The sequence below is a fragment of the Mustela putorius genome, unplaced genomic scaffold (genome assembly GCF_011764305.1).
Source record: "Mustela putorius furo isolate JIRA1106 unplaced genomic scaffold, ASM1176430v1.1 tig00537350_pilon_pilon_pilon, whole genome shotgun sequence".
NCBI lineage: Eukaryota > Metazoa > Chordata > Mammalia > Carnivora > Mustelidae > Mustela > Mustela putorius.
Genome location: NW_025422471.1, coordinates 20174712 through 20202260, shown reverse-complemented (window position 1 = coordinate 20202260; position 27549 = coordinate 20174712). Strand labels below are relative to the sequence as shown.

The 27549-nt window shown below is 37.8% G+C and overlaps 1 protein-coding gene across 1 annotated transcript; it reads left to right on the top strand.

Annotated features, from left to right (window-relative positions):
- Positions 1 to 3383: 3383 nt before the first annotated feature.
- On the top strand, positions 3384 to 27299 carry LOC101671346 (V-type proton ATPase subunit S1-like protein). Its single transcript, XM_004759133.3, has 7 exons — positions 3384 to 3528; positions 10180 to 10223; positions 10471 to 10532; positions 12281 to 12516; positions 19172 to 19222; positions 21411 to 21651; positions 26152 to 27299. Exons 1-7 carry the CDS (start codon positions 3434 to 3436, stop codon positions 26452 to 26454), a joined length of 1032 nt encoding a protein of 343 aa, XP_004759190.1. The 5' UTR covers positions 3384 to 3433; the 3' UTR covers positions 26455 to 27299.
- Positions 27300 to 27549: the final 250 nt, after the last annotated feature.

Here is a 27549-nt window from a genome sequence, read left to right as displayed (position 1 = left end):
AAAATGTCAACAACAGAAAGATTGCTATGTTGAAATTTTAGGATTATCGAGTCATAAAATATATTAAAATGAAAATGATTTAAAATTAAAAGTGTTGTATCCATTTGTATGCCTGAAAATATAACTGAGGCATATGTCCATGGAAGGATTGTCACATGGTAAGCTCTGAAGAGCTTCCACTCTGGCTTCTGAGTGTTAACAATATCATAATTATCATAGTGCAGTATCTTCGTGGGCTTGGCTTCCTACCTTCCCCGACCAGAAATTTGGGGAGCAACGGGTCGGGCAGTGCTGCTGCTGCTGCCATGGGACACCATGAGGTATTGCTCTGGCAGCTGGAGGATTTGTTTTATATATGCACCACCCAGTACAATGACCCCTAGCCACAGGTGGTTACTGACCACTTGAAATTTTGGTTAGATCGACTTGAGATGTGTGTAAGTGTAAATTATATACCAGATTTCAGACTTTAGAGCCGAAAAAGAAGGTAGAATATCTCGTTAATAATTATGTTTGAGATAAAAATTTAAGGATGTTAGGTTAAAGAAAAAATAGTAAAACTAATTTCACCTGTTGATTTGAACTTCTCTCAGTGTGGTGGCTACTAGAAAATTTTAAATTACGTATGTGGCTGTCATTATCTTTCTGTTGAACAGTGCGATTCTAAATCCTTGCTACTCACAGAACAGTCGGCAGGCCAGCAGCTGCAGCTGTCATGTGAAAGCTTGTGAGAAACAAAGAAGCTCTCGCCCTACTCCAGACCTACTGGATCAGAATTTGCATTTTAACAAAATCTCCTGTGATTTGTATGCATGTTAAAATTTGAGTAGCACAGAGCTCTAAGACTGGGATTGCCAGATTTAGCAAATAAAAATGTAAGATGTCCAGTTAAATTTAATTTCGGATAAACAACAAATGATTTTTTTTAGTATAATGTGTCTAAATATTGCATGAAACATACTTATTATTAAATTTTTGCTTTTTTGAAATTCAGATGTTACTGGGTGTCGTATACTTTATTTGGCAAACCTGCCCAAGACGAAACTTCTCCTTTCCAAACCTGTCTTGCTACCTGAAATTCCACATAATCACGAAAAATGCAGAAAGGCAAAAGACATGAGAAGTGGAAGTAAAATGAAAGAACAGAGAAGAAAAGGAAATATGATGGGAAGTAGGAATAAGATAGGCATGGAAAGGCCGCCTTGATAGCGGTGACCTTTTCTATTTTATAATATTTCTTAGCATCTTCCTTTTTAATTTCTCCATCTCCATCTCCACCCCCTGCCTCCCCCCCCACCCAATTCCTAGTCATTGTGCTTTCATCTTCTCTTCTCATTTTCTGTAGGGTTCCTTAGAGCTATGTTAGAAGATGGTGTGTGTGCAAAGTAGATAGTAAGGAAGGGGAGTATGTCCTTAGGGTCAAGTCCCCAGACTTCCTATAATCAATCAGCTCTGAAATGTCACTTATAGATAGCCCCTTTCAGTTACCAGTACTTTGCCATTAAAGAGATCAAGATTCTTAAGTGCCAAAAATGCTAACGCTTTCGTTTTGGAGAATTTTCTTTATTGTGGCATTTTAATTGTATTTTTAAAAAAGATTTTATTTATTTATTTGTCAGAGAGAGAAAGAGAGAGTGAAGTGAGCACAGGCAGACAGAATGGCAGGCAGAGGCAGAGGGAGAAGCAGGCTCCCTGCTGAGCAAGGAGCCTGATGTGGGACTTGATCCCAGGACGCTGGGGTCATTACCTGAGCCGAAAGCCGCTTAACCAACTGAGCCACCCAGATGTCCCTTTAATTGTATTTTTTATTTTATTTTATTTTTAAAGATTTTGTTTATTTATTTGACAGAGAGCGAGATCACAAGTAGGGGGAGCAGCAGGGAATGGTAGAGGGAAAAGCAGGCTCCTCACTGAACAGGGAGCCTGATGCAGGGCTTGATCTGAGGACTCTAGGATCATGACCTAAGCTGAAAGCAAATGCTTAACCAACTGAGCCACCGGGTGCCCCTGTACATCAGTTTTTAATGGCAATACTATGTTTATTTATTTTATTATTTTTTAAAAAGATTTTATTTATTTCTTTGATAGAGATCACAAGTAGGCAGAGAGGCAGGCAGAGAGAGAGGGGGAAGCAGTCTCCCCACTGAGCAGAGAGCCCAATGCAGGGCTTGACCCCAGGACGCTGAGATCATGACCTGAGCGGAAGGCAGAGGCTTAACCATCTGAGCCACCCAGGTGCCCCTGACAATACTATGTTTAAATTACTGTAACTTTGTGGGGCACCTGGGTGGCTCAGTGGGTTAAAGCCTCTGCCTTCAGCTCAAGTCATGATCCCAGGGTCCTGGGATCGAGCCCTGCATTGGGCTCTTTGCTCAGCAGGGAGCCTGCATTGGGCTCTTTGCTCAGCAGGGAGCCTGCTTCCTCCCCTCTCTCTCTGCCTGCCTCTCTGCCTACTTGTAATCTCTGTCTGTCAAATAAAATAAATAAAATCTTTAAAAAAATTACTGTAACTTTGCAATGTATTTTTAAATCAAGAACTGTGACACTTCCAGCTTTGTCCTTTACTCAAGATAGATTTGGCTGTTTAGGGCCTCGATATATCTTTGCAACAGTTCTTCGAGTAAAATACTTTTGTCCCCAGTCTGCAGATGGGGTAACTAGAACTGTGAGTGCACTTGAGGGGTGTCTGACTCCAAAGTGAGTGCTCTTTACCATTATATTCCAGATCTCTTAGCACATGGAGAGTCATGAATTTAATAGGAAACTGTGAAGTAGGACACATATGTAAAATTAGGTAAGTTTCAGAGATTTTTATCATTTATTCACCTGAAAAATACATTTAATAATGTATATTTTGTAGATTTTTGAGGAGAATATAATAGCTTCCTGAAAAGCAGTATGAGATTCTTACTAAGAGTGAAGAGTATCAAAACAATGCTAGTTACAGGCACCTGGGTGGCTCAGTGGGTTAAAGCCTCTGCCTTCGGCTCAGGTCATGATCTCAGGGTCCTGGGATGGAGCCCTGCATTGGGCTCTCTGCTCAGCAGGGAGCCTGCTTCCCCCTCTCTCTCTGCCTACCTTTCTGCCTACTTGTGATCTCTCTCTGTCAAATAAATAAATAAAATCTTTAAAAAAAAAAAACCCAACAATGCTAGTTTCTAAAAAGAGGTTAATTGAAAATCTGCTCCCTAATAATCTTTCATGAATAAGCAAACATCCTAAATAGACCCACTGCTTTCACTCTACACTCTAAATTAAGCAGTATCAGGCCCCTCCCTCCACCCTCTCCCATGCATAATGCATCCTGGGAATATGGTCTTTTTATTGGTTGAATATGTTGTCAGTCACAAGACATGGAAAATACTGCCTCTGCTCTTTTTGCATTTAAGAATTAACAGATGTGCTTGCTTTGAAGAAACTGATTCATTTCTTGATGGGAAGAAAAATCTTCTTTAGTTTTTCACTTATCTTTTTATGTATAGGATTTTCATTAACTTTGGATCAAATACTTGCCAGGAAGAATGTAAGGTGAGTAACTGCACGTTTTTTTTTTTTTTTTTTTAATTCATTGCATCTGTGAACTTTAACACAAGTGTGAAATTAGATGGTTCTGTAATTTCTTTATATTGTTGCATGTTATATTTGTTTATAATTCAAATTGGTTAGATTAGATCATTCTGTAGCTAATAAAATCATTGAACTGTAGTTTATAAATAAGAGATGAAAATACAGTATTTATTATAAGAGGCAAGAATTATTAAAAATGCACAGAAGCATTTGTATTATGTATCAAAGTATATATGTGAGAAAATGACTCAAATCAGTGTTCAGGTTTCTTTTATACTTACAAGTAAATATTCATTTGATGGTTTTCTCCTGCTGTTGTTACAAGAGAAGAGAGCAAGGAAAAATTTAAAAACCTCAGAAATACATAACCTGTTCTTCAAAGAAAAGGTGTCAAATCATTTTAACTGGTAGGAGACAATAGTTGTTTGGAGTACATACTGTTGAAAACTAACAAGCAAAACTTCTATTTCTGTATCCTTTGTCTTTTAGCTCTTTCCATCCGTGTGAGGGAGACTATAGAGATTTATCTATAAGGGAAGATATTAAGAATTTGAATAACAGTTAACTTATGTTCTGTCTCCTAATTGCTCATCATGTGTCATCACAATGAATATCAGAGAATTTAGTGCAAACACAAAGGATAGCGCCAAGTAGGATGGTCTGCCAAAACTCGTGTTAAAGAATCTTTAAGTCACCAGCTGATAAAAACTATAAGTACAGACATGTCCTATTTGTTTTTCCCGTTGTTTTCTAAATCAGTTAGTGCTTTCCCTCAAGTTCATTTTCAAATAATAAGAGGCCTATACTTCTTAGGTTATTAAAGCTTAGTAAGGTTTCCTTACTTTGTTTTTACAGAGATGACTAATTTGTGTATTTCACTGGTAAAATGTACACCAAATACTATAAAAATCCCAATTCTGTTTTTGAAGGTTAAAGGGTTTAAATAATCTCAGCTTCAGAAGGGACCCTAGAAATCACATCAATCGATGATCATTTGAATCTAATAATGTAGCATATTAATTTATTATGAAAGAAACAACAGTTGCTATTTTGTGAATGTCCTCTAAATCATAGATCTGAAATTTAAAATATCTCAGTTTTACACATCAATTCAAGGTTCTTAAGTCTCTAGGAAGGATGACTGTATTTTAAATTAATACTTGTTTCTTAAGCTTAGAGAGAGTAGGGGTCACCACTCTTTTTTACATATTGCTTCCTTAAACTGGGTTTAAACAATTCCTTTAATGAAAGGAAATCTTTTGCCTCTCACACAGCATCCTTTGTGATCTCTCTTTTTCTACTTCTCTTCCAGACTTTGTTCATTAATTAAATCTGTTTATTCATTCATGCGTGTAGCACATATGTTTTTAATACTTGGTACTTTTAAATAGCTAGGTGCTGTGCTAGGTACTGGGTCTAAAATGGTGAGCAAAACAGATCTAGTCCCTGCCTTCATGAAGCTTTAAGTCTGGTGGAGGAGGTACTCTTATTAGTCAAAGTGAATCATGCTGTGAAAGAAAAGTGTGGGAGGCTATGAACATGTCTAACAGGTGGATCTTAACTGGTCTGAGATGGTAGAAACAGTGCTCTTAAGAAAGTGACATTTAAGCTGTGATCTGTAGCAAAGGGAGGAAGAGGAGAAGGGGAGGATAGAGAACATTCCAGGTGGAGGGAACAGCAAATGCTAAGACTCTTATGAGAGAAGAAGGAAACATGAAGCCTTCAAGGAGCTGAACTAAAGACGGCTGGTTTAGATGGAACAGACAACGTAAGAGGTCAGCTGAGGTAAGTATAGTTAGCTCGTCTTTTAGGGCCGCAGAGGCCAATGGTGGGAATGTGGTGTTCATCCTGCACAGAGCCATGACAGAGCTGTTTCACCTTAACCTTCGTGAAGGTATTGCTTTGCAGACTCATGAGGGACCACCGCGTATTTTAAAAAAATATGGCACCAGCCACTACAAGCTTCAGGCTCTTGATTACTTTTTCAAAGGTATTGCAGAGATCCCTTTTAGTGAACAAGGACTGGAATATTTTAGAGACAATATAGGTTTTGTTTCTTTATTTTTTTTCTTTAAAAAAATTTTTTTAACCAGTGCCCCTCAGTTTATTCACATGGATAACTTTAACCAGTTAATTCTTTACAACTCTTACTTTAGTTCAGAGATTTTGTAGTGATGTGAAAATGTATGTGTGTGTGTGTGTGTGTGTGTGTGTGTGTGTATAAAAGATTTTATTCATTTATTTGTCAGAGAGAGCATAAGCAGGGCGGGGGGCGTGGGGTGGGGAACAGCAAGCAGAAGGAGAAGCAGGCTCCACGCTGAGCCAGGAACCTGATGCAGGGCTCAATTCCAGGACCTGGAGGAGATCATGACCTGAGCCGAAGGTAGATGCTTAACCATCTGAGCCACCCAAGTGCCCCAGAAGTCATCTTTTTAACAAGAATAAATTAGAAAAAAACATCAAAGTAATGCATGTACATGGTTTTAGGAAAATCAAGTGTTACCAAGACACATAATAAATTAACGAAAAAAAAGTGTCTCCCGTTTAGTCAGCTTCTCTAGTAACAAACAACTTCAGCTTTCCAGTTGATAGCTGTTCAGTGGGCTGTTGCAGGCCTGACCTAGCTGTTTCCCATGTCTTGTCATTCCAAGGCCTAGACTGAAAGAGCAGTACCTGTTTGGGCCCACCATTACCATGGAAGACAGAAGAGGAAAAGGAGGTGACAAACACATGTAGCACCTTGAAATGTTTCTGCAGAGCTGGTACACTGTTGCTTCCACTCATGTTCCAATGACTTGACCAAGAAACACAGCTGAGACTTATTGTGGGGTAGGAAATATTCTCTACATACAGGGAGGTACTGCAAAGCAAATGGCCAAGGGCAAGGATATATACATCTCAGATTATTTCCAGGGAGTTGGGGACAACCATACAATCCACAACACTGCCACATTATTTAAATATGTGTAAGGGATTTCTCACTTTGTACATTTTATCTTATTTTTTTAAAGATTTTTAAATTTATTTACTTGAGAGAGAATGAGTGAGAGAGAGAGCACGAGTGGGGAGCCCGATGTGGAGCTTGATCCTAGGACCTTGGGACCACTACCTGAGCTGAAGGCAGATACTTAATCTACTGAGCCACCCAGGCGCCCCTCAGTATATACATTTTCAACATTGTCTAACAGCTTCCTATTCTTGGTGACAAGTTTTTGCCTCCTTCCTTTTCTTCCTCACCTTCCTTTTCTTCTCCCCCACCCCATCACCCCTCTAATACATAGTAACATTACTACTTTCAGTTAAACCTATGCTGGCATCAGTGTGACTATGCATATAATATTCACTGACAAGCCAGCTAGCATACTATAATTGTTTCTTTTTCCTTTGTACAGCTCTTTCCTTTTCTCTTAAGTTAAAGATTACCCTTTTTCATTTGCAATATTTAAAAATATATGTATTCCTTTTTTGATTAGTCAATTTATTTGAGAGAGAGAGAAAGAGAAGGGGAATGGGAAGAAAGAGAGGGAGAGAGAAAATCTCAAGCAGACTCTATGCGAAGTATGGAGTCTGATGTGGGTCTTGATCTCCCAACCCTGAGGTCATGAACTGAGATGAAGCCGAGAGTCTGATGCTTAACCAACTGAACCTCTGAGGAAAAAATATATGTATCCTTAATTCTTTTCACACGTCCCCTCAGCTATCATGTAGTGTAGCACCTCAAATCCTTTTACCTAGAACCCTCCCTCTAGGTCTCCTCTTTGGAGCTCTTTTGTCCTCTCGATCTAGATTGATGCTCTCTAGGTCTGATATGCAGTAGGCATCCTGAAGTTTCTCTTCCTCACTCTTCTATGTTAGAGCCTCTGTTGGTTAGTGCCTGTGCTTTCCTCTTTCTCGGTTTCCTCTCAGTTTGCTTGAGCACATCCTCCTTTAGCTTCTGTGAAAGGGTGTGAGAGATACATTTTCTGAATCCTTGCATGATTCTTGTTTTTTGTTTGGTTTGTTTTTCAGTTTCTGGAAACTAATAGGATGCTTTCCTTATCTCAAGCTCTAAAATGTTACAAGTACCGCATCTTACAAGTACAACTTAAAATGGGTAACAGAATTAAATGTAAAAGCTAAAACTTTAAAACTTCCAGATAAAACACAGGAGAAAATTTTGTGACATTATGTTAAGAAAATGGTTTAGACTCAGAAACACAGACAATAAAAGAAGAAAAGCAAATACATTAGACTTTATGAAAATTAAAATGTTTCCATTTTGAAATTCACCATTAAGAAAATGGAAAAGCAAGATAGAATGGAAGAAAATGTTTTCAGTACATATATCTGACACAGGACTTGTACCCATGCAGAAAACTCTTTCAATTCAATAAGAAGAGGACAGTTAACTTAATTTAAAAATTTGATAAAAGGTTTAAAGACACAGTTCACCTAAGAAAATACATGAATGTTGAATAGGCATGAGAAAAGATGCTCACTCGTTAGTTATCAGGGAAATGAAAAACTATAATGTGATAGCAATCCATATGTATGAGAATGGCTGAAATTAAACAGATTTACAGTACAAATGTATTACAAGAATGTGGGGCCATAGAAAAGCTCATATAGTGAAATGGATTGGGAGTTTTGTTTAAAGTTAAACTTTTACTATATGACTCAGCCATTCCTCTCAGTATCTATTCAAGAGAAACAAAAAAAATGCCATATAAGCCCTATACACAAATATATTTATATCTTTATTTGTAGTAGCCCCAAACTAGAAACATCATAAATGTCCATCAATGAATGCCTACACAAACAAAATGTGGTATATCCACACAGTGAAACATTTCTCAGCAATAAAAAGGAATGGGATATTGATCCATATAATAACCCCAATGAATTCTAGTCATTATGTTTAGATGGAAAGAAGCTGAGCACTAAAGAATATATATGATTCCATTTATAATTCTAGAAAATGCAAACTATAGTGACAGAAAGCAATTCTTTAGTTTTCCTGTGGCTGAAGGTGGAGGGAACATCTCTCTACTGCAAGAGTGCATGGGGAAACTTGTGGTATGTAAAGATATTCTGTATCTTTATTATGGTGGTGTGTCATGGATATATGCATATGCCAAGACTAATCAAATTATACACATTTGAGTGGGTGTAGTTTTTTGTACTTAAATATATCTCAGTAAAGCTGATAAAGTGAGAATAAGTTTGTATACATGCAGGAATTTATTAATAATAATGAGTAGACATCATGGTCACCAACTTGTCATCTTCAGAAATTCTCATTAGATAATAGAGATTGTATTGCCAAGAGAATGATGCATTCATCGTGTAATTGGTTCCACATAATTCATTTTAAAACATTTTATGTTACAGTTTAGTAACTCTTGAGCTAAAATTATGTTTTGCATATGGACCATGTTGTGTAATATGTATATATATTTCTCTAATTGTAAGTATATTGAGTTAATATAATAATTATTTATATAGGTCTTGGATAGCAATCTCTTAAATATAGAATTTGATATACATTCTTATATACCACAAGGTACAAGTTCTGAAAGAATTTAAATATACAATAAACAAAATTTTTATGACATTTATGACACAGTTAGAGATTTAAGCCCTGATATGATAGTTAATGTTAAAGAAATTATTAATATTTTCTAGATGTAATTGGGCTATTATTATAAAAAGCCCTTATCTTTTAGAAATACATACTTAAATCATATAATATCTGATATTTCCTTCAAAATAATACCAAAGAAGGGAAGTAGGTGAGCTCATAGGTGAAACAAGATTGCTTATAACATGATAATTACTAAAGCTGGGTGGTGGGTACAAGTACCTGGGGGTGGGAAGAGGGCTTATGTTTTTCTATTTATATTTGTATGTGTTCACAATACTCCATGATAAAAGATGTATAGATCTTCTAAGTTAGGGTCTAAGTTATAATTACATAAGGAAATATTTGTGATATATTTTTAAGTTGAAGAAAATTTTGCAGGCTCCAAAACAGGATGTTTACATATACCTGTTTTTGAGTTTTATAAAAAGTAAATTTATGTGCATTGTGTGTTTAGAGTTCTGTGTTTGTATGTGTGTAGAGTGAAAACCTGGAAGAATATATATTATAATTTAAATCCCCATAATTTTCAGAAATAGCTTTGTGGTAATTGAGTCTTTTTTTTTTTAATAAAAAGGATTTAATATTTTTGCTTTAATATAGTAACAATATGATGAGTATAAAATTTCATTGTAAAAGATTTTATTATGCTTCATTATTTGATTATTTGTTTACTATTTATTTTGGTTAGACCTCAGTGTTCAGCACACTACTTGGCACCTGGTAGACCCTCAACAGTAGTATTCAATGGATAAAATTAGGGTTGATATTTACAAATTTTAAGAAGTTTTGACTTTTCCTTATTTTCTTTGAAGAACATGTATAATTTTTTAAAATCAGAAACTCACTAGGAAAAACTGGACAGTTTTGACTTCCTTTAAGTTTCTGTCTTCTCTTGAGATGTGATAAACAAATATCCTCCTTAAAACTTCCTATGAAATCTGAAATACAGATCTATGTTCAGCATCTTTTTTAATTTTTGTTTTTTCTAGTTTCATCTCTCGAACATCTTCAAATAAAGAAGTGGTTATAAACGGTAAGAACTGTATTTGCCTGTATGATTCCTTGAAGGGTTGAGGAGAAGGGTGTTGTTTGTGTTGGGCTTCTCTGAATATGGTGATTGGAGCAGGAGTATCTCATGTAAAAATCTCTTAAACTGGTGTATTCTAAGGTTATGAGCCAGAAGAGGCCCAAGCCTCGTATATTTTATAGTGCCTACCATTTTAGTATCATTCAGGTACATTAATCAATCAGCCTTTGTATTCATATCATTTATTTGACAGATAAGCAGAGTAATGGAGATGTGAATCCAATCCAGAATTTCACAACAGTACCAATCACTCAGGTAAGGATATATTAGGAAACTAGGTTGTATCTTTAAAAAAATTTTTTTAAACACAATTGAATTAGGTCAGAAAAAATGTGAAAATATAAATAATAATTTTTTAATAACTAACATTCTTGCTTAAGCTTTGGGGGGAGAATGGTTTATGGTAGTCTTCTAGTAAATAAAAAACTAGTTTTACTTGCTCTTGTGTATTTTCATTACAATATTCAGTTTTGCTTTTGTTGTTGTCCAGAGAGGATCACTATAGTGAGAGTTTATCTTTGGTTACTGGTAAGCTTGGATTGCTACTACCCCTTTAATTTTTCTTTTAGCTGTACTTATATTGGAGTAATTGGTATGGAATAGTTGATCTAGATAAGTGGATCTTCTTTCAGATATCTGTGACTTCAGTAATGAAGTGCATGGTCTCAGATTTCATAAGATGAAGAATGATGTTAGAAGACCCTGGTAGTTTTTATATATTCCATGATCTGGAGATGCACTGCCCAAGGCAATAGCTATTGGCCACATGGGACTATTTAAATTTAAATTCAAATGAAGTAATGTTAAGTGAAATTAAAAATTAGTCTGAGTTGTACTGCCTCCATTTCCAGTACCATAATAGCTACAGAAGTCAGTGGCTGCTGCACAGGACAGTGTAGACACAGACTATCCAATTTTGCAGAATGTTCTGTTGGTTATTAGCGGTCTGGAGAATTAGGCTTGATATCTAGAAACCTCTTGTTATGTTTGCATTTTAATTTCTTAATTTTAAAATCTTGCCTTATTTGGGTACCTATTTCCTAAAGAGATAAATTACTGCCATTAGTTCATGGCATGGTGAATTTTTGTTTCTAATTACTAGATTTTTTTTTTTGAGTAGTTTTAAAATGGTTTACAGAAGAAATTGAACAAAATAGAAGATTCCCATATGCTCCCTCAATCCCTCCCCCTCCAGTTTCCCCTTTGTTTAACATCTTGTGTTCTTGTGGTATATTTCTTAAAGTCGAGGAACAAATATTGATACAATATTATTAAGTAAAGACCATGGTTTACATTCGGATTCACTCTTCATGTTGTATATATATTTTTTAAGATTTTTATTTATTTGTCAGAGAGAGAGCGAGAGAGAGAGAGCACAGGCAGATAGAATGGCAGGCAGAGAGAGAAGCAGGCTCCCTGCCGAGCAAGGAGCCCGATGTGGGACTCAATCCCAGGATGCTGGGATCATGACCTGAGCCGAAGGCAGCTTAACCAACTGAGCCACCCAGGCATCCCTCATGTTGTGTATTTTGTGGGTTTTAACAAATGTATGATGATATCTGCCTACCATTATGGTATTTTACAGACTTACACTTCTGTGGCCTTAAAAATCTGTGTCCCACCTATTCATCCCCATTATCTCTCTCAGCCTGGTAACTTTTTGAAGTCTATATTGCTATTATGGTTGTTTGTAAAGTTGGCTTTTTTTTTTTTTTTAAAAACAATTTAGTTTTTTCCAGTTTGGGTGCTTTGTAGAAGCACCCAAACTGTAGGTAGTATAGGTAGATTCGTATACTTTCAGTTTAGGTATACCTATCAGTTTAGGCTTGTTAAGTGATTAAGATGGGCCCACCTATCATCTCCTTTGTCTCTCAGTAGCATGGACTCTGGAGTGAGAGAGATAAAAGTTTCAATAGGTTATAAATAAGTCCTTTTACTCCAAGAAGCGTATTGTGCCGTGGAAACAAACCTGTCTCTTAAACTTTGTTTATTTGATTAACTAGACTCTCAGCTCCACTCTGAGCAGACATGGACATTTAGAAAAAGAACCTTGGAATGCATTCAGCCATCATAGCCCAGTTAATGTCTCCATGGATGGAATTCCCTGCATCCTTTTCTGGGCCAAGGGAATAACAATAAAATTTAAGAATCAGACCTGGCTGGACCTTACAGATGAAGCTTTTGGTCAGAAGACAACAGTGGACATTAGCAACTCAAACTGCAGTGAAGAAAGTGCCATGTAAGTTGACTGCTTTGCTGGAGGAGACCGTTAGAGCAAATTGTAGTCTGTTAACTGGGAAGCCGAGTTTTCTGACATTTCAGAAAACGGCAGTAGGTTCCTCTATAGTGAACTTGAAACACATCTCTGATGAAAGGTTTAATGTCTAAAATGTCTAAATTATACCTAAACTGAAATGTCTAAAATGAAAGAAAAAAATCAGAAATTAATTAAAAAAAACTTTTCCCCAAGCAATTCTCCTGTTACAATACCTTGAGGAAAATCAGGGTTGTGAAAGTGAAGGTTTTCCAAATTCATTCTGAAAAATGAACAGGATTCCAGGCTTGGTATCAACTCCAAATGTGAGATGTCCAACGACTTTTGTCCTAGCAGGAAGAACTCAGGTATCAGGCAGCAGAGTCATACATTTTCTAGTGGGTAAAAAAAGATAAGGCTGATTGTAGCCAGGACAGATTTCTGCTTCTAGGGAGTGTTCCCAAGTAGTGGAACGTTGCCAGTTTGCAAATGTGCAAGGGTACCTTTGAATGGCTGTATTCCAGATAATTCTTTAGGATATTTGTTCAAAATGATTTTAATAATTTCTTTTGATTTGAGATAAGCAGATTAAAAAGTATCTCTTTTGAAGAAGAAATCAATTTCCAGTACCTTTCTCTGCTTTCTAGTCATCCAAGCAAAAGTTTTTGCTTGTATTTGTTTTGGTCGAGGAGGAGTAAGTCTGGCATATCCCACTTGCTTTCTGTAAATCTTGCTTTCAACATTTGCTGGTATAATAAAAGCTTTTGGAAGATTGTCTGCATTTGTCCTGGCCTGGTTTAGATGGGCAGAATGCTTTGTATAATCTGTGTGTGTGTGTGTGTGTTTTCATTTTAGATACATTGGCTGGAAATACCTTTTTACTACTGAACTTTACTTTTCATTTAAAAATTATTGATGATGGGTAAAAATGGATTGTATTAATATTACAAGTTTTAGTAAGTATCTTGCTCTTCAGAATGATTATGTCTTACTAGGGAATTAGGAAATTGTGAGTATAAGCATCCAGAGTCCTCCCAGATTTGTTTATTCTGTGGCAACACAGACTACCAGAGACTCCAGCACTGCTGAGTGTTTAGGACTTTGTCCTTGGGCTCTAATTAATTCCCTACAGGGCTCTTTATTTGTGGTCAGTTGCCTGGAGAGAGGCTGATTGCTTGGGGATCATCTTGCCGTCTGTGGCTGACTGCCCTGCCTTGATTCCATTTATTCTTACCCCAGGATATTTGTGGGAAAGATCAGAGCACCACAGTTTTTGGTGTTTTTTTTGTTTTGTTTTTGTTTTTGTTTTTTTTAACTGGGCTTTAGAAATCTTAGTGATCACTGGAACTCAGAGACTGAAAGAATGAAAAGTTGGCTTCTAGTCCCAGTTCTGCCAGTGAGCTTTGTGACTTTACAGATAGGAGACACCATAGGATCATCATCTATGAATGGAGATGATGGCATTTATTAGTTGTAATAGGCCTGAAGCATTTGCCTTGGGCCAGGCACAATATCTGTTATTCCTCACAATACTATTGAGTCACAGACTGTTACCATCCCAAAGCAAGGCTTGTAGAGGTTAAAAAATTTGATAAGATCATACAACTTATTTGGTAATAGAGCTGGGGCCTAAAATTCATCTTTTTTTTTTTTTAAATTTTATTTATTTATTTGACAGACAGAGATCATAAGTAGGCAGAGAGGCGGGCGGGGGCGGAGCGAGGGGAGCAGGCTCCCCACCGAGCAGGATCCTGGGATCATGACCTGAGCTGAAGGCAGAGGCTTTAACCCACTGAGCCACCCAGGTGCGCCTAAAATTAGTCTTTAACAATGATGTTTTACATCCTCTTTTTTGTCTCTGTCTCATTGCATTGTGAAAATCAAACTGGGAAATGTATGCATGAGAACTTTGGGAACTCTTCAAGTGCTATGCAAGGTAATAATATTATCTTCCTAACATACTAATAATAACTGGAGTAAAATAGTGCCTATGCCTTGTTAACTGGTGAAGCGACCTAGGGAAGCTTTGGTTTTCAGGACGCACAAAGGAATGATTGGGTGGGACCTGATCTTCTTGGTTAGCATCTACATATTCTACTAGGATGCGTCCTGAGTGAGCAGCATCTACCTCCTGGAGTTCTGTCCAGGTGAGTGTGCAGACATCCTGGACAGCCCACGCATGGGGATGAATGGAAGGCTTCCCAGTACATGAGGCATGCAGGGACCAGATACTGAGACCATCCCTCATTCCTGTGAATCATGGATGTTAGTGAGATGCCGTTGTTCTGCTGGCAAGGAAATCTTATATTCTCAATAACCAGGGAGGGAGTTGCTGAAAGAATAAACCCAAGTAAAGACATAACCATGTAAGGTCAAAAGCACAGATTAAAAAAAGGTGACCTTGTTTTAGTGCTTGGAAACAAAATGTTCAGGGGAAGGCAAAGTGTTGGCAGACGGATTAGCTACGGAAATCTTTCTACATAGTGAAAGCCCTACAAACAGAGCATAATACGAGCATCTGGGGGTATTTTGAAGTTGGGCAATTATGCTCTGAAGAATTCAGAGTCTGTTTTGAATGTGGGAGGTTGGAGCACGTGGAAGAGTAAAAACAGGTCTTTTTTGAGTGACTTGCTAGATTGTATTTCTCCTTCATGTTCCCAGGTTATGGTGCAGTGCCTGGCACTTAGGAGAGTCTCACTGAATGGTTGTTGAATTTGCTGTGTTGAAATCAGGCACGTTCTTTACTCTACAGCAGAGCATGTTAGCAGCTTTCACTGAGATCATGACTGCTGGAGAAAGCTCTTGGAGTACCACAAGCTTAGAGGCCATGGAGCTGCTCCATCAGGAAAAGGGGACAGCAGTTAGGTGGATTCAGTATGGCCTTGCTTTGAGGTTTAGTTCATCAGCTACACAGTCATTTTATGGATAGCCAAACTATTCTGATTCTTTGGAAGAGGAAGAGAAACTTCTGTTAAAATTAGTGACCAGTCAGATTTGTAAAATACTATTCAAGAAAGAAATTTTATTTCATTAAAGTATTTTAAGTACTTTGTAATAGACTATGAGAATATTCTTAGAGAAAGGCCTTTTTGGAGACTTGCTTTACTGAATAAATCAGCTTATAAAATATTCATAAATGGGGGCGCCTGGGTGGCTCAGTGGGTCAAGGCCTCTGCCTTCGGCTCAGGTCACCATCCCAGGTTCCTGGGATCAAGCCCGGCATTGAGCTCTCTGCTCAGCAGGGAGTCGGCTTCCTCCTCTCTCTCTCTGCCTTCTTCTCTGCCTACTTGTGACCTCTCTCTGTTAAATAAATAAATAAAATCTTTGAAAAAAAAAAAAAGTTCAGGGGCACCTGGGTGGCTCAGTGGGTTAAAGCCTCTGCCTTCGGCTCTGGTCATGATCCCAGGGTCCTGGGATGGAGCCCTCCCTCAGGCTCTCTGCTCAGCGGGGAGCCTGCTTCCTCCTCCCTCTCTCTCTGCCTGCCTCTCTGCCTACTTGTGATCTCTATCTGTCAAATAAAATAAATAAAATCTTAAAAAAAAAGTTCATAAACAAATGCTTCTAATGTATCTAAGCTTACAGTGTTAGGAAATAGAGATAATTCTCTTAGTAACTTTATCTGGCTTATTTTGTAAATATACGAAATATTCCCCTTTCCCCATAGTATGATAATAAATTTCAGCTCAATCACTGACATTTCTATTTCTTGATAGGTAGGACCAAACTAATGAGATTACATTTGTGTGATATTGTTTCCAAGCTTGTAATTGAGCATTTATGGTTATCCACTTTTGCTTTTTTGGTTTTATAATGTATGTTGAGGTGTTATAACTTCTGTACATTATAATGTCACATAGCTGCATATCCTTTCTGTATTTAAAATTTTCACATTTTCTCATTTCAGTTCTTCAGCTTTTTCTCATTTTTATTTTTAACCGTATTGAAACATTAATAAAATGCACTAAACTGCACATATTAAGGTACACAGTTTGATCAGTTTTGACATATTTGTACACCCACAAAACCATTACTATGATCAAAACAACAAGCATTTTCATCATCCTCAAAAGTTTCCTTGTGCACTTTGTAATCTTTCCCTCCTGCCACTCCCAGGTCACCCCTCCAGGTAACCACTGATCTGCTCTGTATAGTTATAGGTGAGTGTGCATTTTCTAGAATTTTATATAAATATAATAATATAGGGGCACCTGGGTGGCTCAGTTAGTTAAATGTCTGACTCTTGGTTTTGGCTCAGGTCGTGATCTTGAGGTTTTGGGACCGAGCCCTGCTTGCACTCAGTGCAGAGCCTGCTTCAGATTCTTTCTCCTTCTCCCTCTGCCCCTCCCTGCTCTCATATATTCTCTCCAAAATGTATAAATAAAATCTTGAATAAATAAGTAAATAAATATAGTCATATGGTGTATACTCTTTCAGTCTGGCTTCTTTCACCTAACATGATATTTTGATATTCTTCTACATTGTTACACATATCAAAGTCAAAGTAATGTTTCTTTTTAACTGCTGAGTAGTAAGTATTCCATTATATGGATAGACTACAACTTATTTATCCATCCACCTCCTTTTTAAAAATGTAATTAATTTATTTATTTGAGAGAGAGTGAAACAGTAAGAGAGGGGGGGAGGGTCAAAGGGAGAAGCAGACTCCCCGCTGAACAGCGAGCCCATTGCGGGACTCAGTCCTGGGACACCAGGTTCGTGACCTGAGCCGAAGGCAGTTACCCAACCAACTGACCCACCCAAGCACCTATCTGTCCACCTCTTGATGGAAATTTGGTTTTGCCCCAGATTTTAGATAGCTTTCTAAGGAAAGTTGCTTTAAACATTCATGTACAAGTCTTTGTAGGAGTGTATATTTTCCTTTTTCTTAAATACCTACAAGTAGAATGGCTAGATCATACGGTATGTGTATGTTTAGGTTTTTAAGAAACTGCCAAATTGTTTTTTAAAGTCATTGTAAAAGTTACCTTTCCACTAGCATTGTATGAGGAGGTTCTATTTGCTTTACATTCTTGCTGACACTTGGTATGGTCAATGATTGTAAGGAAAATAGTTTTATGTTTCTTCATGGTTAGTAATTTCTGGACAAATTTGACTGTAACTTGAGTTAAAAAATAAGCCTTGGAGTTAGTAAGAGATTAACCATCTTAGATGAATGTCAATGAGTCAAGGAGTAATGAACTACTGTCAAGGAGTAATGAACCTCAGGACCATGGAAACATTTCAGTGCTTGGAAACATACAGAGGCTACTTGCCTTCTTCTTAGAGACAAATTCACATTCACCTTTATGGTAAACTATTTATTCCCATCCAAAGGCTGATAAAACTCATCAGCTTACATTGTGAGGTAGGTACCTAGTACTCTTCTCTTTTTGCATGTCAAGGAAAATCTTTGACACTAAGGAAGCAAGTGTTTCCCTCTCTCAAAGGGAACTGCTGTCTCTCTATTACATAAACTCCCAGACTCACAATTTTGGTGTTCCTCACTTGTATTTCAAATCACAGTATGAACAGGATGACATCTGACTCTCATCATTTTGCCCAGGCACAAGAATTGGGTTAAAAGGGAAACCAATGTGGTTATTGCTATGAATTGGTAATACTCTGTCTCACATCCAGGAAATCTTGTGTTAACTTTCAGAAAAATGTGAATAATGTGGATATTAATTGCTTAAGAATGGGTTCTTTTTTTGAGAGCAAAAATGTGGGGAAAGGACAGAGGGAGAGAGAGAATCCCAAGCAAGCCCCTTTCCCATTGTGGAGCCTGACACAGGGCTTGATCTCAGGACCCTGAGATTCCCACCTGAGTGGGATGCTCAACCGACTCAGCCACCCAGGCACTCCAAGAGTAGGTTCTTAAAAAAAGTTTTAATTATTTCAATTACTGTACCATGATGCTTTTATCTTATTGTGGTTTTATTTTATGTTTTACTGATAACTAAGGATGTTAAGCATTTTTTCATGTATTTATTAGCTATATGTATATCTTCCTTTGTGGAGTACTTTTCTTTTCACTATTTTTAAGCTAAGTTGTCTTCTTATTATTGAGTTGTTAGTTAATAATATTCTGGATACTAGTAGTTAGTTAATTATATTCTGGATACTAGTTCTTTGTCTATATGTATTGTGGAAATATTCTCCCTTGTTCTTTGGCTTATGATTTTTGTTTTCTTAACACTGTCTTTTGAAGAGTAAAAATTCTCAATTTAAGGAAGTCCAGTATATCAATTTTTCCTTTATAGTTCATACTTTTATATTAAGTTTTTTAAAATTAACATATAATGTATTATTGTTTTCAGAGTCAGAGGTCAGTGATTCATCAGTCTTATGTGACACCCAGTGCTCATCACATCACATGTCCTCCTTAACGTCCATCACCCAGTTATCTCATCCGTCCACCCCCATCCCCTCCAGCACCCCTCAGTTTGTTTCCTATGATTAAAAGTCTCTTATGGTTCTGTATTTTTTCAAGAAACTATTGGCTGTTTCAAGATTATAAAATTGCTATATGTTTATTCTGTAAGTTTTATTATTTTAGTTATATTTTGAGGTAATTTTTTAGTGTACTATGAAGTAAAGGTTATTTCTGTTCTGATGGACTGTATTGTTTCTGTTTTCTTAGTTTGTCTCTGAAGTTTGGTGATGCTGAAATTCCCAAAGGTCTTGATATAAGGTAGGTGAGGATACTACTTTGAAGGGTCTTAGATTCAGCCCTTCACATTGGCTCCATGTAATTTATTCATTCAACATGTAGTATCAAGGGCCCACTATGTGCCAAGCAGTGACGTGTGAAATGCCACGTATAACTAACTACACAGAGTCAGTGATATTATGGTAGGATCCTATAGGAATGATTTCTTTAGTTTCTACCAAAGCATCTGTATCAATTTTTCCTTCTTCAGTTAGGACTTAGAAATCACATGAACCTGAAAATGTGGTACTTTTTTCCTCTGAGCAAAGAATATATGTAAAGCTCCAAAACTGCATCTCTGGTTTGAAGTTATTTTCTATATCGTGGCTTACAATGAATCACACTTATCACTTCATAATAGCAAATAAAGTCTCTGTAGCTGAATTTCTTAGCAGACAATCCAGGCCTCCATTTTGCTATGTTTATGTCTGGAAGAATGCATCTGCCAACAGTGGTTTATTCAAGTAGTTAGGAACTGCTCCAGGAGTGGGGGATGACTTCAAGGCATTACATTTTTTTTCTTATAAAAATAAAATGTTTCCATTCCTATTGGGCCAACCTTTTAGTGGAGATAAACAGCTGTGTCTTTAACATCACTTGAAAAAGCAGCAGGATGTGCTAGGACAGTCTTTCCTAAGCTGTGTTCTATGGAGCACTTATGCTATGTGAAAATATTTATAAGGTTCCCCAGGGAAGGGGTTCTCTGGTCAAATGTGTTTGAGAAAAACTGCATACCATGTTCTTCTCTTAGAGATTCACAGTATTAATTTGTATATTAAAGTAACTGTGAAGACATGCTTTTAAGGAAGATTGCAGCACTTGGTAACTTTGATGAACCTCTCATTTCCTGTGTTTACTTTGGAAAGCTCTTTCCTCTTGCCTATATTTCATGGAACCACTATTGTTCCACTGGTCATAATTTAGAAAATACATGTCCTCATCTTTTAGATAAAATTTATAAGGAAAATAGAATCCCACAAGGTGAGGAAACATATACAAACAAAAATATACATATCTGTTTGATATAGGAATGAGTAGTTTGGCTTTATTATTTTTTTTTCTGATGATAAAGGAATGTGGTAGATGCTGTCAGTACCCCATCTATATCACTTTGAGCTTTTCCATTTGAGAGCACTGTAGTCTACCAGCTCAACTTTGAACTGTCAACTTTTCTTTGCATAAAAGCTTTCTTTAGCCAAAGTGGTACACTGCGTCCCATCTCTACCCCAGCAACTCTGAACCAATGACTGAAACAAGTGTATAAATACCCCAGATCCCTCACCCAAAGGTCAGATAACAGGCATGTGAACTACCTTCATTCCCAATGTACCCCATGAGTGTCAACCCCCACTTGCCCACAGTGGAAACTTGCTTAATAATGTGTCCTTTTGGGGTATCTTCCATTCCTCTGTCATTTCTCTTTTCCCCATTTGACATATTTTGAATTCCTAAATAAATTTGGGACTGCCTCCCCCAAATACTTCCTTCTCTTAACATCATTGTCTCAGGGTCTGGTCTCTTAGAGCCCGATACATGACCAGAAAACAAAACAAAACAAAACAATCAGAAAATACTTCTCTTTAAAAAGAACTTGAAAATCATTCATAATTTAACCAGCATTTGTAATCATTATTAACATTTGATCTCTGTCCTTCCTGAATTTTTTTTTCTATGCAATTACACATTTGTTTGTTCTTTTAATGAAAAAAATAATCATGGCATATTATAACTTTATTATTGCTGGGGAATATTCCATTCTAAAATGGCTAACAGTAAAGGCTCTAGTCTCAAATTGGATTCGGAGCCCAGCTCCAATACTCAATGTCCAAGTAGACTTGCACAAGCCATTTATTTAACCCCTCTGTGTTTTGATTCCTCCCCTGTGAAATGAGGACAATAATAGTGTCTACTACATGTTAAAAAAAAATACAGATAAAGCTTTTTGTATTTTTCTTTTCGAAGGAATTTGTACTATTCACTTTCAGGGTCTGCGCTATCATTTGCTTTCATTCATACCTATTAGGAGACTGGTTTAGCACTAGACGTAAACTCTCCAAACCAGTTCTACTACGTGACAAAAGAGGGTGCTATTGCACTGCTCATAGATGATTTCCTGTGTCAGCAAATATCAGAGTGCTTTAGCAGTAATACTGTTTGTAACCATTTTCAGATTCACCCTTACCAATTACAACAAGTTGTACCTCCAGAGCTGGTTTAGTCTGCAGCGAGTTGAGATTATTTTCAATAATTCAGTCCAAGCAACTTTTAATGCAACTGGCATATACGCTCCGTCGAGTTATTCCTACCATTGCCAGCGTGTCAGCAGCCTGCAGCGGTATGATGCCCTCTTGCTGCCCAGCTACACAGATGATACGTCAAGCCTGTGGGAGGTCACGTTTGTTGATTTCCAGGTAATAAACTAAAACATATGCTCAGTGTACCTGTCTGTTTGGTGCCAAAGAAATCCAGTGTTGGAAAACACCTGAAATATAGATGTTTAAGGAAAAGAGGGGAATGGATACCTTTAAAATAATATGGGTATTTTTTCTTTATCTTCTAAGTCATAAAATGGAATAGGATAGAATATTCTCTCCCTGTGCCCTACCCACACCCTACGCACTGCCTCCCATCCCCCTGACTTGCTTTTACATTCACATTTATGCAGCCACTAATAATTATCAATGAGGAATGCCAGCAATCTAAACTGGAGGGAAGCTGTGGCATGAAGCCCAGTGACTGACACTTCCTGGAGTGAGAGGCCCTTCTGGGGAGAGGAACTGTTGGATAATTATTTTATTTCCTTCAGGGAGTGGAGCAGTGATCCTATCAGGACAGATAAGTAGTACATCTGTAGCCTGAGTGACAGCTTAGGCAGCACAGGAATGGAACTGTCAGCCAAGAAGTAAAAATATCCGAGAGATCCTCTTGAAAGTGTTTGGGGAAAGGCATGGGGGCATTAGACATTTCTTTCACCACCAGAATCTCAGGCAGAGAGACGTCAGTCAACTTCCTCTGTCCTGTTAACCTGTGAAGAGAGCTTCACTCATTCTTCTAACTCACTGCAATAGGCATGGGTTTGCATGTCCCTTTTATGGGCACTGCCCAATCTTTTCCAAATGTAAATGTATTTACTTCCTCTTCCCTTCAGCGTGGAGAAGTGTGCAGCTTGGGGTAGGGAAAGAGTTTGCATTTTGGAGTTTGAAAGAAAGACTTGGTTTCAAATTGCTTGTCAGCTACCTGGATAAACTACTTCACCCTCTTGATTTCTGGCCTTTCTTTTATGGAGGTAAAGAAGTCATGGCCTTACTGTGTGGCAACAGCCAGGACTGTGTCTGGCATGGATTACCAGTAACTACTACTTATGAGTGCCCCTCCATCCTGTGTGTCAGCACTCTTGTGGTTATTTTACACACTTTGTCTTTAAAAGTTATCATAATGTTGCAGGATTGCTGTCATTATCCCTGTTTTAAAAATGGGATGACTGAAGCTCTGATGATTACATAATTTTTCAAAGTGATATAACTAGTAAATGGTAGAAGCAGATTTTGAATTCTGTACTGTCTGACATCAGAGCCACTTTATAATGTATATAATGTATATTTATCAATATTTTAAAAGTATATATTATTATACATATTATATATTTTATGTATATGTATATATTATATATATTATATTACATATAATTATAATATATATAATTATTATACATATTATTATTATACGTATTTCTCTCCCTTGCATTTTAAAAAGAGAAGCAGGCACAAAGTAATATTGAAAACAAGGAATAATTCACAAAAATCTTGCCTGATTGAGAGGAACTGACTGATTTATATCTCTTTCAGAAATGATTTAGGGTGACTTAGAGAAACATTGGAAGAAAACAGACTTTGAAAAATGCACAAACCACTTCACACCCATTAGGATGGTTGTTATTAAAAACAAACAAACAACAACAACAAAAAAAAAAAACCCAAGCAAACCCAGAACAGAAAATAACAAATGTTGGCAAGGATGTGGAGAAATTAGAACCCTTGTACATTGCTGGTGGGAATTTAAAATGGTGTAGCTGCTATGGAAAATGATATGGTGGTAGATCCTCAAAAAATTAGACCTAGACTTAACATGTGATTCTGGGTATATACCTAAAAGAATTGGAAGCAGGGACTTGAACAGATATTTGTGTACCCATGTTAATAGCAGCATTATTGACAATAACCAAAAGATGAAAACAACCTAAATGTTCATTGATGGATGCATGGAAAAGGCTAGTGTATATGTGCAGTGGAATATTATGCAGACCTGAAAAGGTAGGAAATTTAGATATAGGCAACAGCACAAATGAACTTTGATACTGTGCTCAGTGAAATAAAGTGGACATCAAAGGGTAAATATTTGTATGAATTCACTTATATGAAATACCTACAATAGTCAGATTTGGGAATAGAATGGTGTTGTCAGGGAGCTGGGAGAAGAGGGACAGAAGGAATTGGTGTTTAATGGACTTAAAGTTCGCAAGATGAAAAGTTCTAGAGGTGGATGAAGGTGATGGTTACACAATAACATGAATGTACTTAATGTCACTGAACTGTACACCTAAAAATGGTTAAGTTGGCAATTTTTTTGTCATGTATATTTTACAATAAAAATATTTTTAAAATGGGCAAAAACACGTGGCTTAAGAAAAACAAAGGAAGAAAAAATCAATTGGAGCCACCAGTGAGGTTGGTACACAAAACTGCAAGACCTTCTGTCTGATCTGGCTGGAAGTGGTACAGTGATTTGGCCGTGAAGCTTTGGAACATCCACTATAAGAAAGAATTGCTCATTTACATGTGCTTGGGGTTCAAAAGACTGTTGGAAGCATGCTTGTGGGGAGCACATTCATCGCTGGTACGGTTGTGCCAGTATCTGTGACAGCAGCCTTACAGCGAACACAGCCGTGGATGTCACAGGTGGGCCTTGTTAAAACACCTTTGCTATAAGCAGATAGTGGAGTGCAAGGTCAGTCCACGAAAGATGTGGTAGTGATAGTGATCCAGGTGTGTATATACCAAAGGCTGTATTCCATGTAGGTGGCTTTGCCCATCTGATTTATTCTAAGAAGAAAGTAGCGTGATGTCACATGCATGGCAAGCTGAGATGCCTTTGGTGGGCCATCTGAGGACTGGTAAAGTGTAACCAGCATCACAAAGAGTATGTTTATTCAACTCCAGCTATTTAATTTTTACTTCTTAAGAATGTTGGCTGTGTTGCTGGGTCTTCAGTTTTTCAATGGAAGCTAGAAGTCTTGATTTTTAATAGGAAATTCTCAGGATGTCCAAAACTTTGGGCCTAACAAAACTCGCCAATGGGCTCGGTACAGGGTGTTTACAACCACTAGTCCAGAAAATGGATGGACAAGTTACCCTTTAGTCATTCTCCACAGATACTTGTCTCAACAAAGTCTTGAGAATGAAATAACAGTCAATGTGAGGACAGTCTCTTTGGCTGGAGTTGCAGCATCAGATGAGGCCATCTTTTGTCGTTTTGTCAAGAGCGTGACCCTGCAGGCACTAGTCTGAAGAGAAGGTCACTTTGCCTCCAACATAGAGGGATGGGCCAAGGACCCCAGAAGCCAGGTCAAGAGTTTCCTTTTGGAGCTGGTTTTGGATTCAGTCTAGTGTGCACAGACAATTGGATGGGCAAGGCCTCTAGTCTATGGCTACAGGCATTTTAGCATGGAAAAATGGCCAAGCACCCACTTAAGTCATAAAAATGAGTTCTCACTAAGCACTCATGGATAATTCAGTTTTCTGATGTACCTCTGTAAAACCAACCAGGTGACTGAGGTGATGTTGTGTAGCATCCCATTCTAAAAGCCAACTAGGTGTGGGAGCTGTCTTCTAGAAATGATTACTCTCGTTTAGAGTAGTTCCCCTGTAGCTCAGTTTCTTTCATTGTGACTGTATTTGGATACAGAGCCTGTTGTCCTTTCCAGCCTCTTCTAGTTCCAAGTATTTGAGCCACTTTGTTTGCACATGTACGAAAGCTCTTCTTTCCATTCTCTGGGCAGGATGCACATAGGGGCTGGTATGTAGCTCTTCCAAAAGCAGTACAAGTATGTATGGTACAACTGATAAAGAGTGGGCGGTGGTGTCGGACTTGTAGAGTTGTAAACTGAGAAGAGAAGCCAACCTGCCTGAGTTTGAATTATAATTTCAGTGCACTTAAATAAGTGAAAAAGTAAAATGAATTGAAATATAAAATATCTTTACTGTACTTACTGTTAGGGGACTCTGGGGAAGTTACTGAACTTTTCTGTGCCTCAATTTCCTCACCCATTAAATAGTAACATAATCATAGTCTCTTGTGATTTTTTAATGAGTTAAAGCAGTATCTACTACATAAAAAATCTTTGGTAGGTATTAGCCTTTATTATCTGTATTTTGCCTCATTGCGGACTATGATAGCTTCTTTTAGGAGACTCATCCTGTCCACTTCCTATTAATAGAATCAAAGGCAGAGGAAGTGAGACTTAATTATTCTTTGTGAAATTTATGCTAGCATTTATAAGATTTTGAGTGTACTTTGAATTTTAGAGACACCACAAAGTTATTTTTCAGATGAACTAGAATATTTCTAAGGATCAGATTGAGAGGTTTTACTTCAGAGACTTGAGTTTCATGAGCCTCTTAATTATGATTACCATATATCTCAGAGTATCTGGGTCAGTCTTGATTGAAAATTGTTTCATTGTCCCCATAAGCACATTCACATTTGTTAGATCATTTGCTCAAATCAGTCAGAAAGTAGAACTTACTACCCATTGTCTTAAATTCGGTTAATTAGGAGTCCAGAACCCTCAGCACAGGTGCGAGGTAGATCTTAGGAGAGAAAGAATATGTCACTTGAGCTCTTTGTCCTGACAGATCCAAGGCTTCACCATCAAGGGGAGGCAGTTTGCCAAGCCCCGAGACTGTGCCTCCTCCTTCTCGCCAGCCATTCTGATCGGCCTGGCCATGTCCCTGATCCTGCTGCTGGTGTTGGCCTACGCTCTGCACATGCTCATCTATCTGCGCTATCTGGAGCGGCACTACGATTTCCTCACCTCTCCGGCCCACTTCCCCCAGCTGAAATCTCGAGATGCAGCAGAAGAGAAGGAGTTGCTGAGGAGCCAGGGCGTTGAGTGCTATGAACTGAGAAGCCCACAGATCTGCAAAATTTATGTGTAACGGCACAGGCCCCTCTTCCTTGTGAAGTCCACAGTGGGCTCTGAAAGGAGTTATTTCTGTCCATCCTCTTTGACTTGTGATATAAAGTGTTTGCCTCATGGCTTGATTAAACAAAAACATACATGCAGAAACTACATTTTGGAGCATCCACTGGCCTACTTAGACTTGAGACAATGAAAAAGTTGTCCCAGGAACCCCACAGAGATAAATATGATTGTTGCCCAAAAACTACTTTGAAAGCAAAAGCATGTTTCAAGTTAGGAAGACAGAAAAAAACCAGTGATGCCACTTAGAGAGGGGAAAACATATTTGGTCCTTCTGGCTTGTTCCCGTTCAGATGTGATAATATGGAAATAATAATTCCAAGGTTATCTAGAAGTTCAGAACTTATTTTGTGAATTTGCATTTTTAGAAATTATATCCCAATTTTGTTTTAAGAAGTAGTTTTTCCTGGAGCTGTTTGGGGGAGACTCTTGTCAATATGGTAGAACACTCTTTTCAAGGGCTCACTTGTCATTTACTTTGCTGTTCAGAGGCACCCCAGTTCGATTTGTGAAAGTGAGGTAACAGTCTTGCAGTTTCTTTCCTATCTGGTTGTGGTGTCAAGGCTTGTCTCATTTGTCTGACTGACTAGACCCCCATTAATTCTCCTAGGTACCAGTTGAAATAAGCAGCTGAGCTAAGAACAGTGTCCTTGCTATTCATGACAGATATCCTAAAACCTTTTCCTGTGCCATCATGTCCCTTAAACTCTTCTTTAGTAGAAATTCTGCTGCCACCATTGCTCTTCTTTTTTTTTTTTTTTTTAAGATTTTATTTATTTATTTGACAGACAGAGATCACAGGTAGCCAGAGGGGCAGGCAGACAGAGAGAGAAAGGAAAGCAAGCTCCCTGTTGAGCAGAGAGCCTGATGCGGGGCTCGATCCCAGCACCGTGGGATCATGACCTGAGCCGAAGGCAGAGGCTTTAACCAACTGAGCCACCCCGGTGACCCCCACCATTGCTCTTCTTACAGATGGGTTTCTCCATAGTCTTTTCCAGTGCTTGACAGATACTGAAGATTAGCTTTCCCTGAATTTTCACCAAAGCTTCTC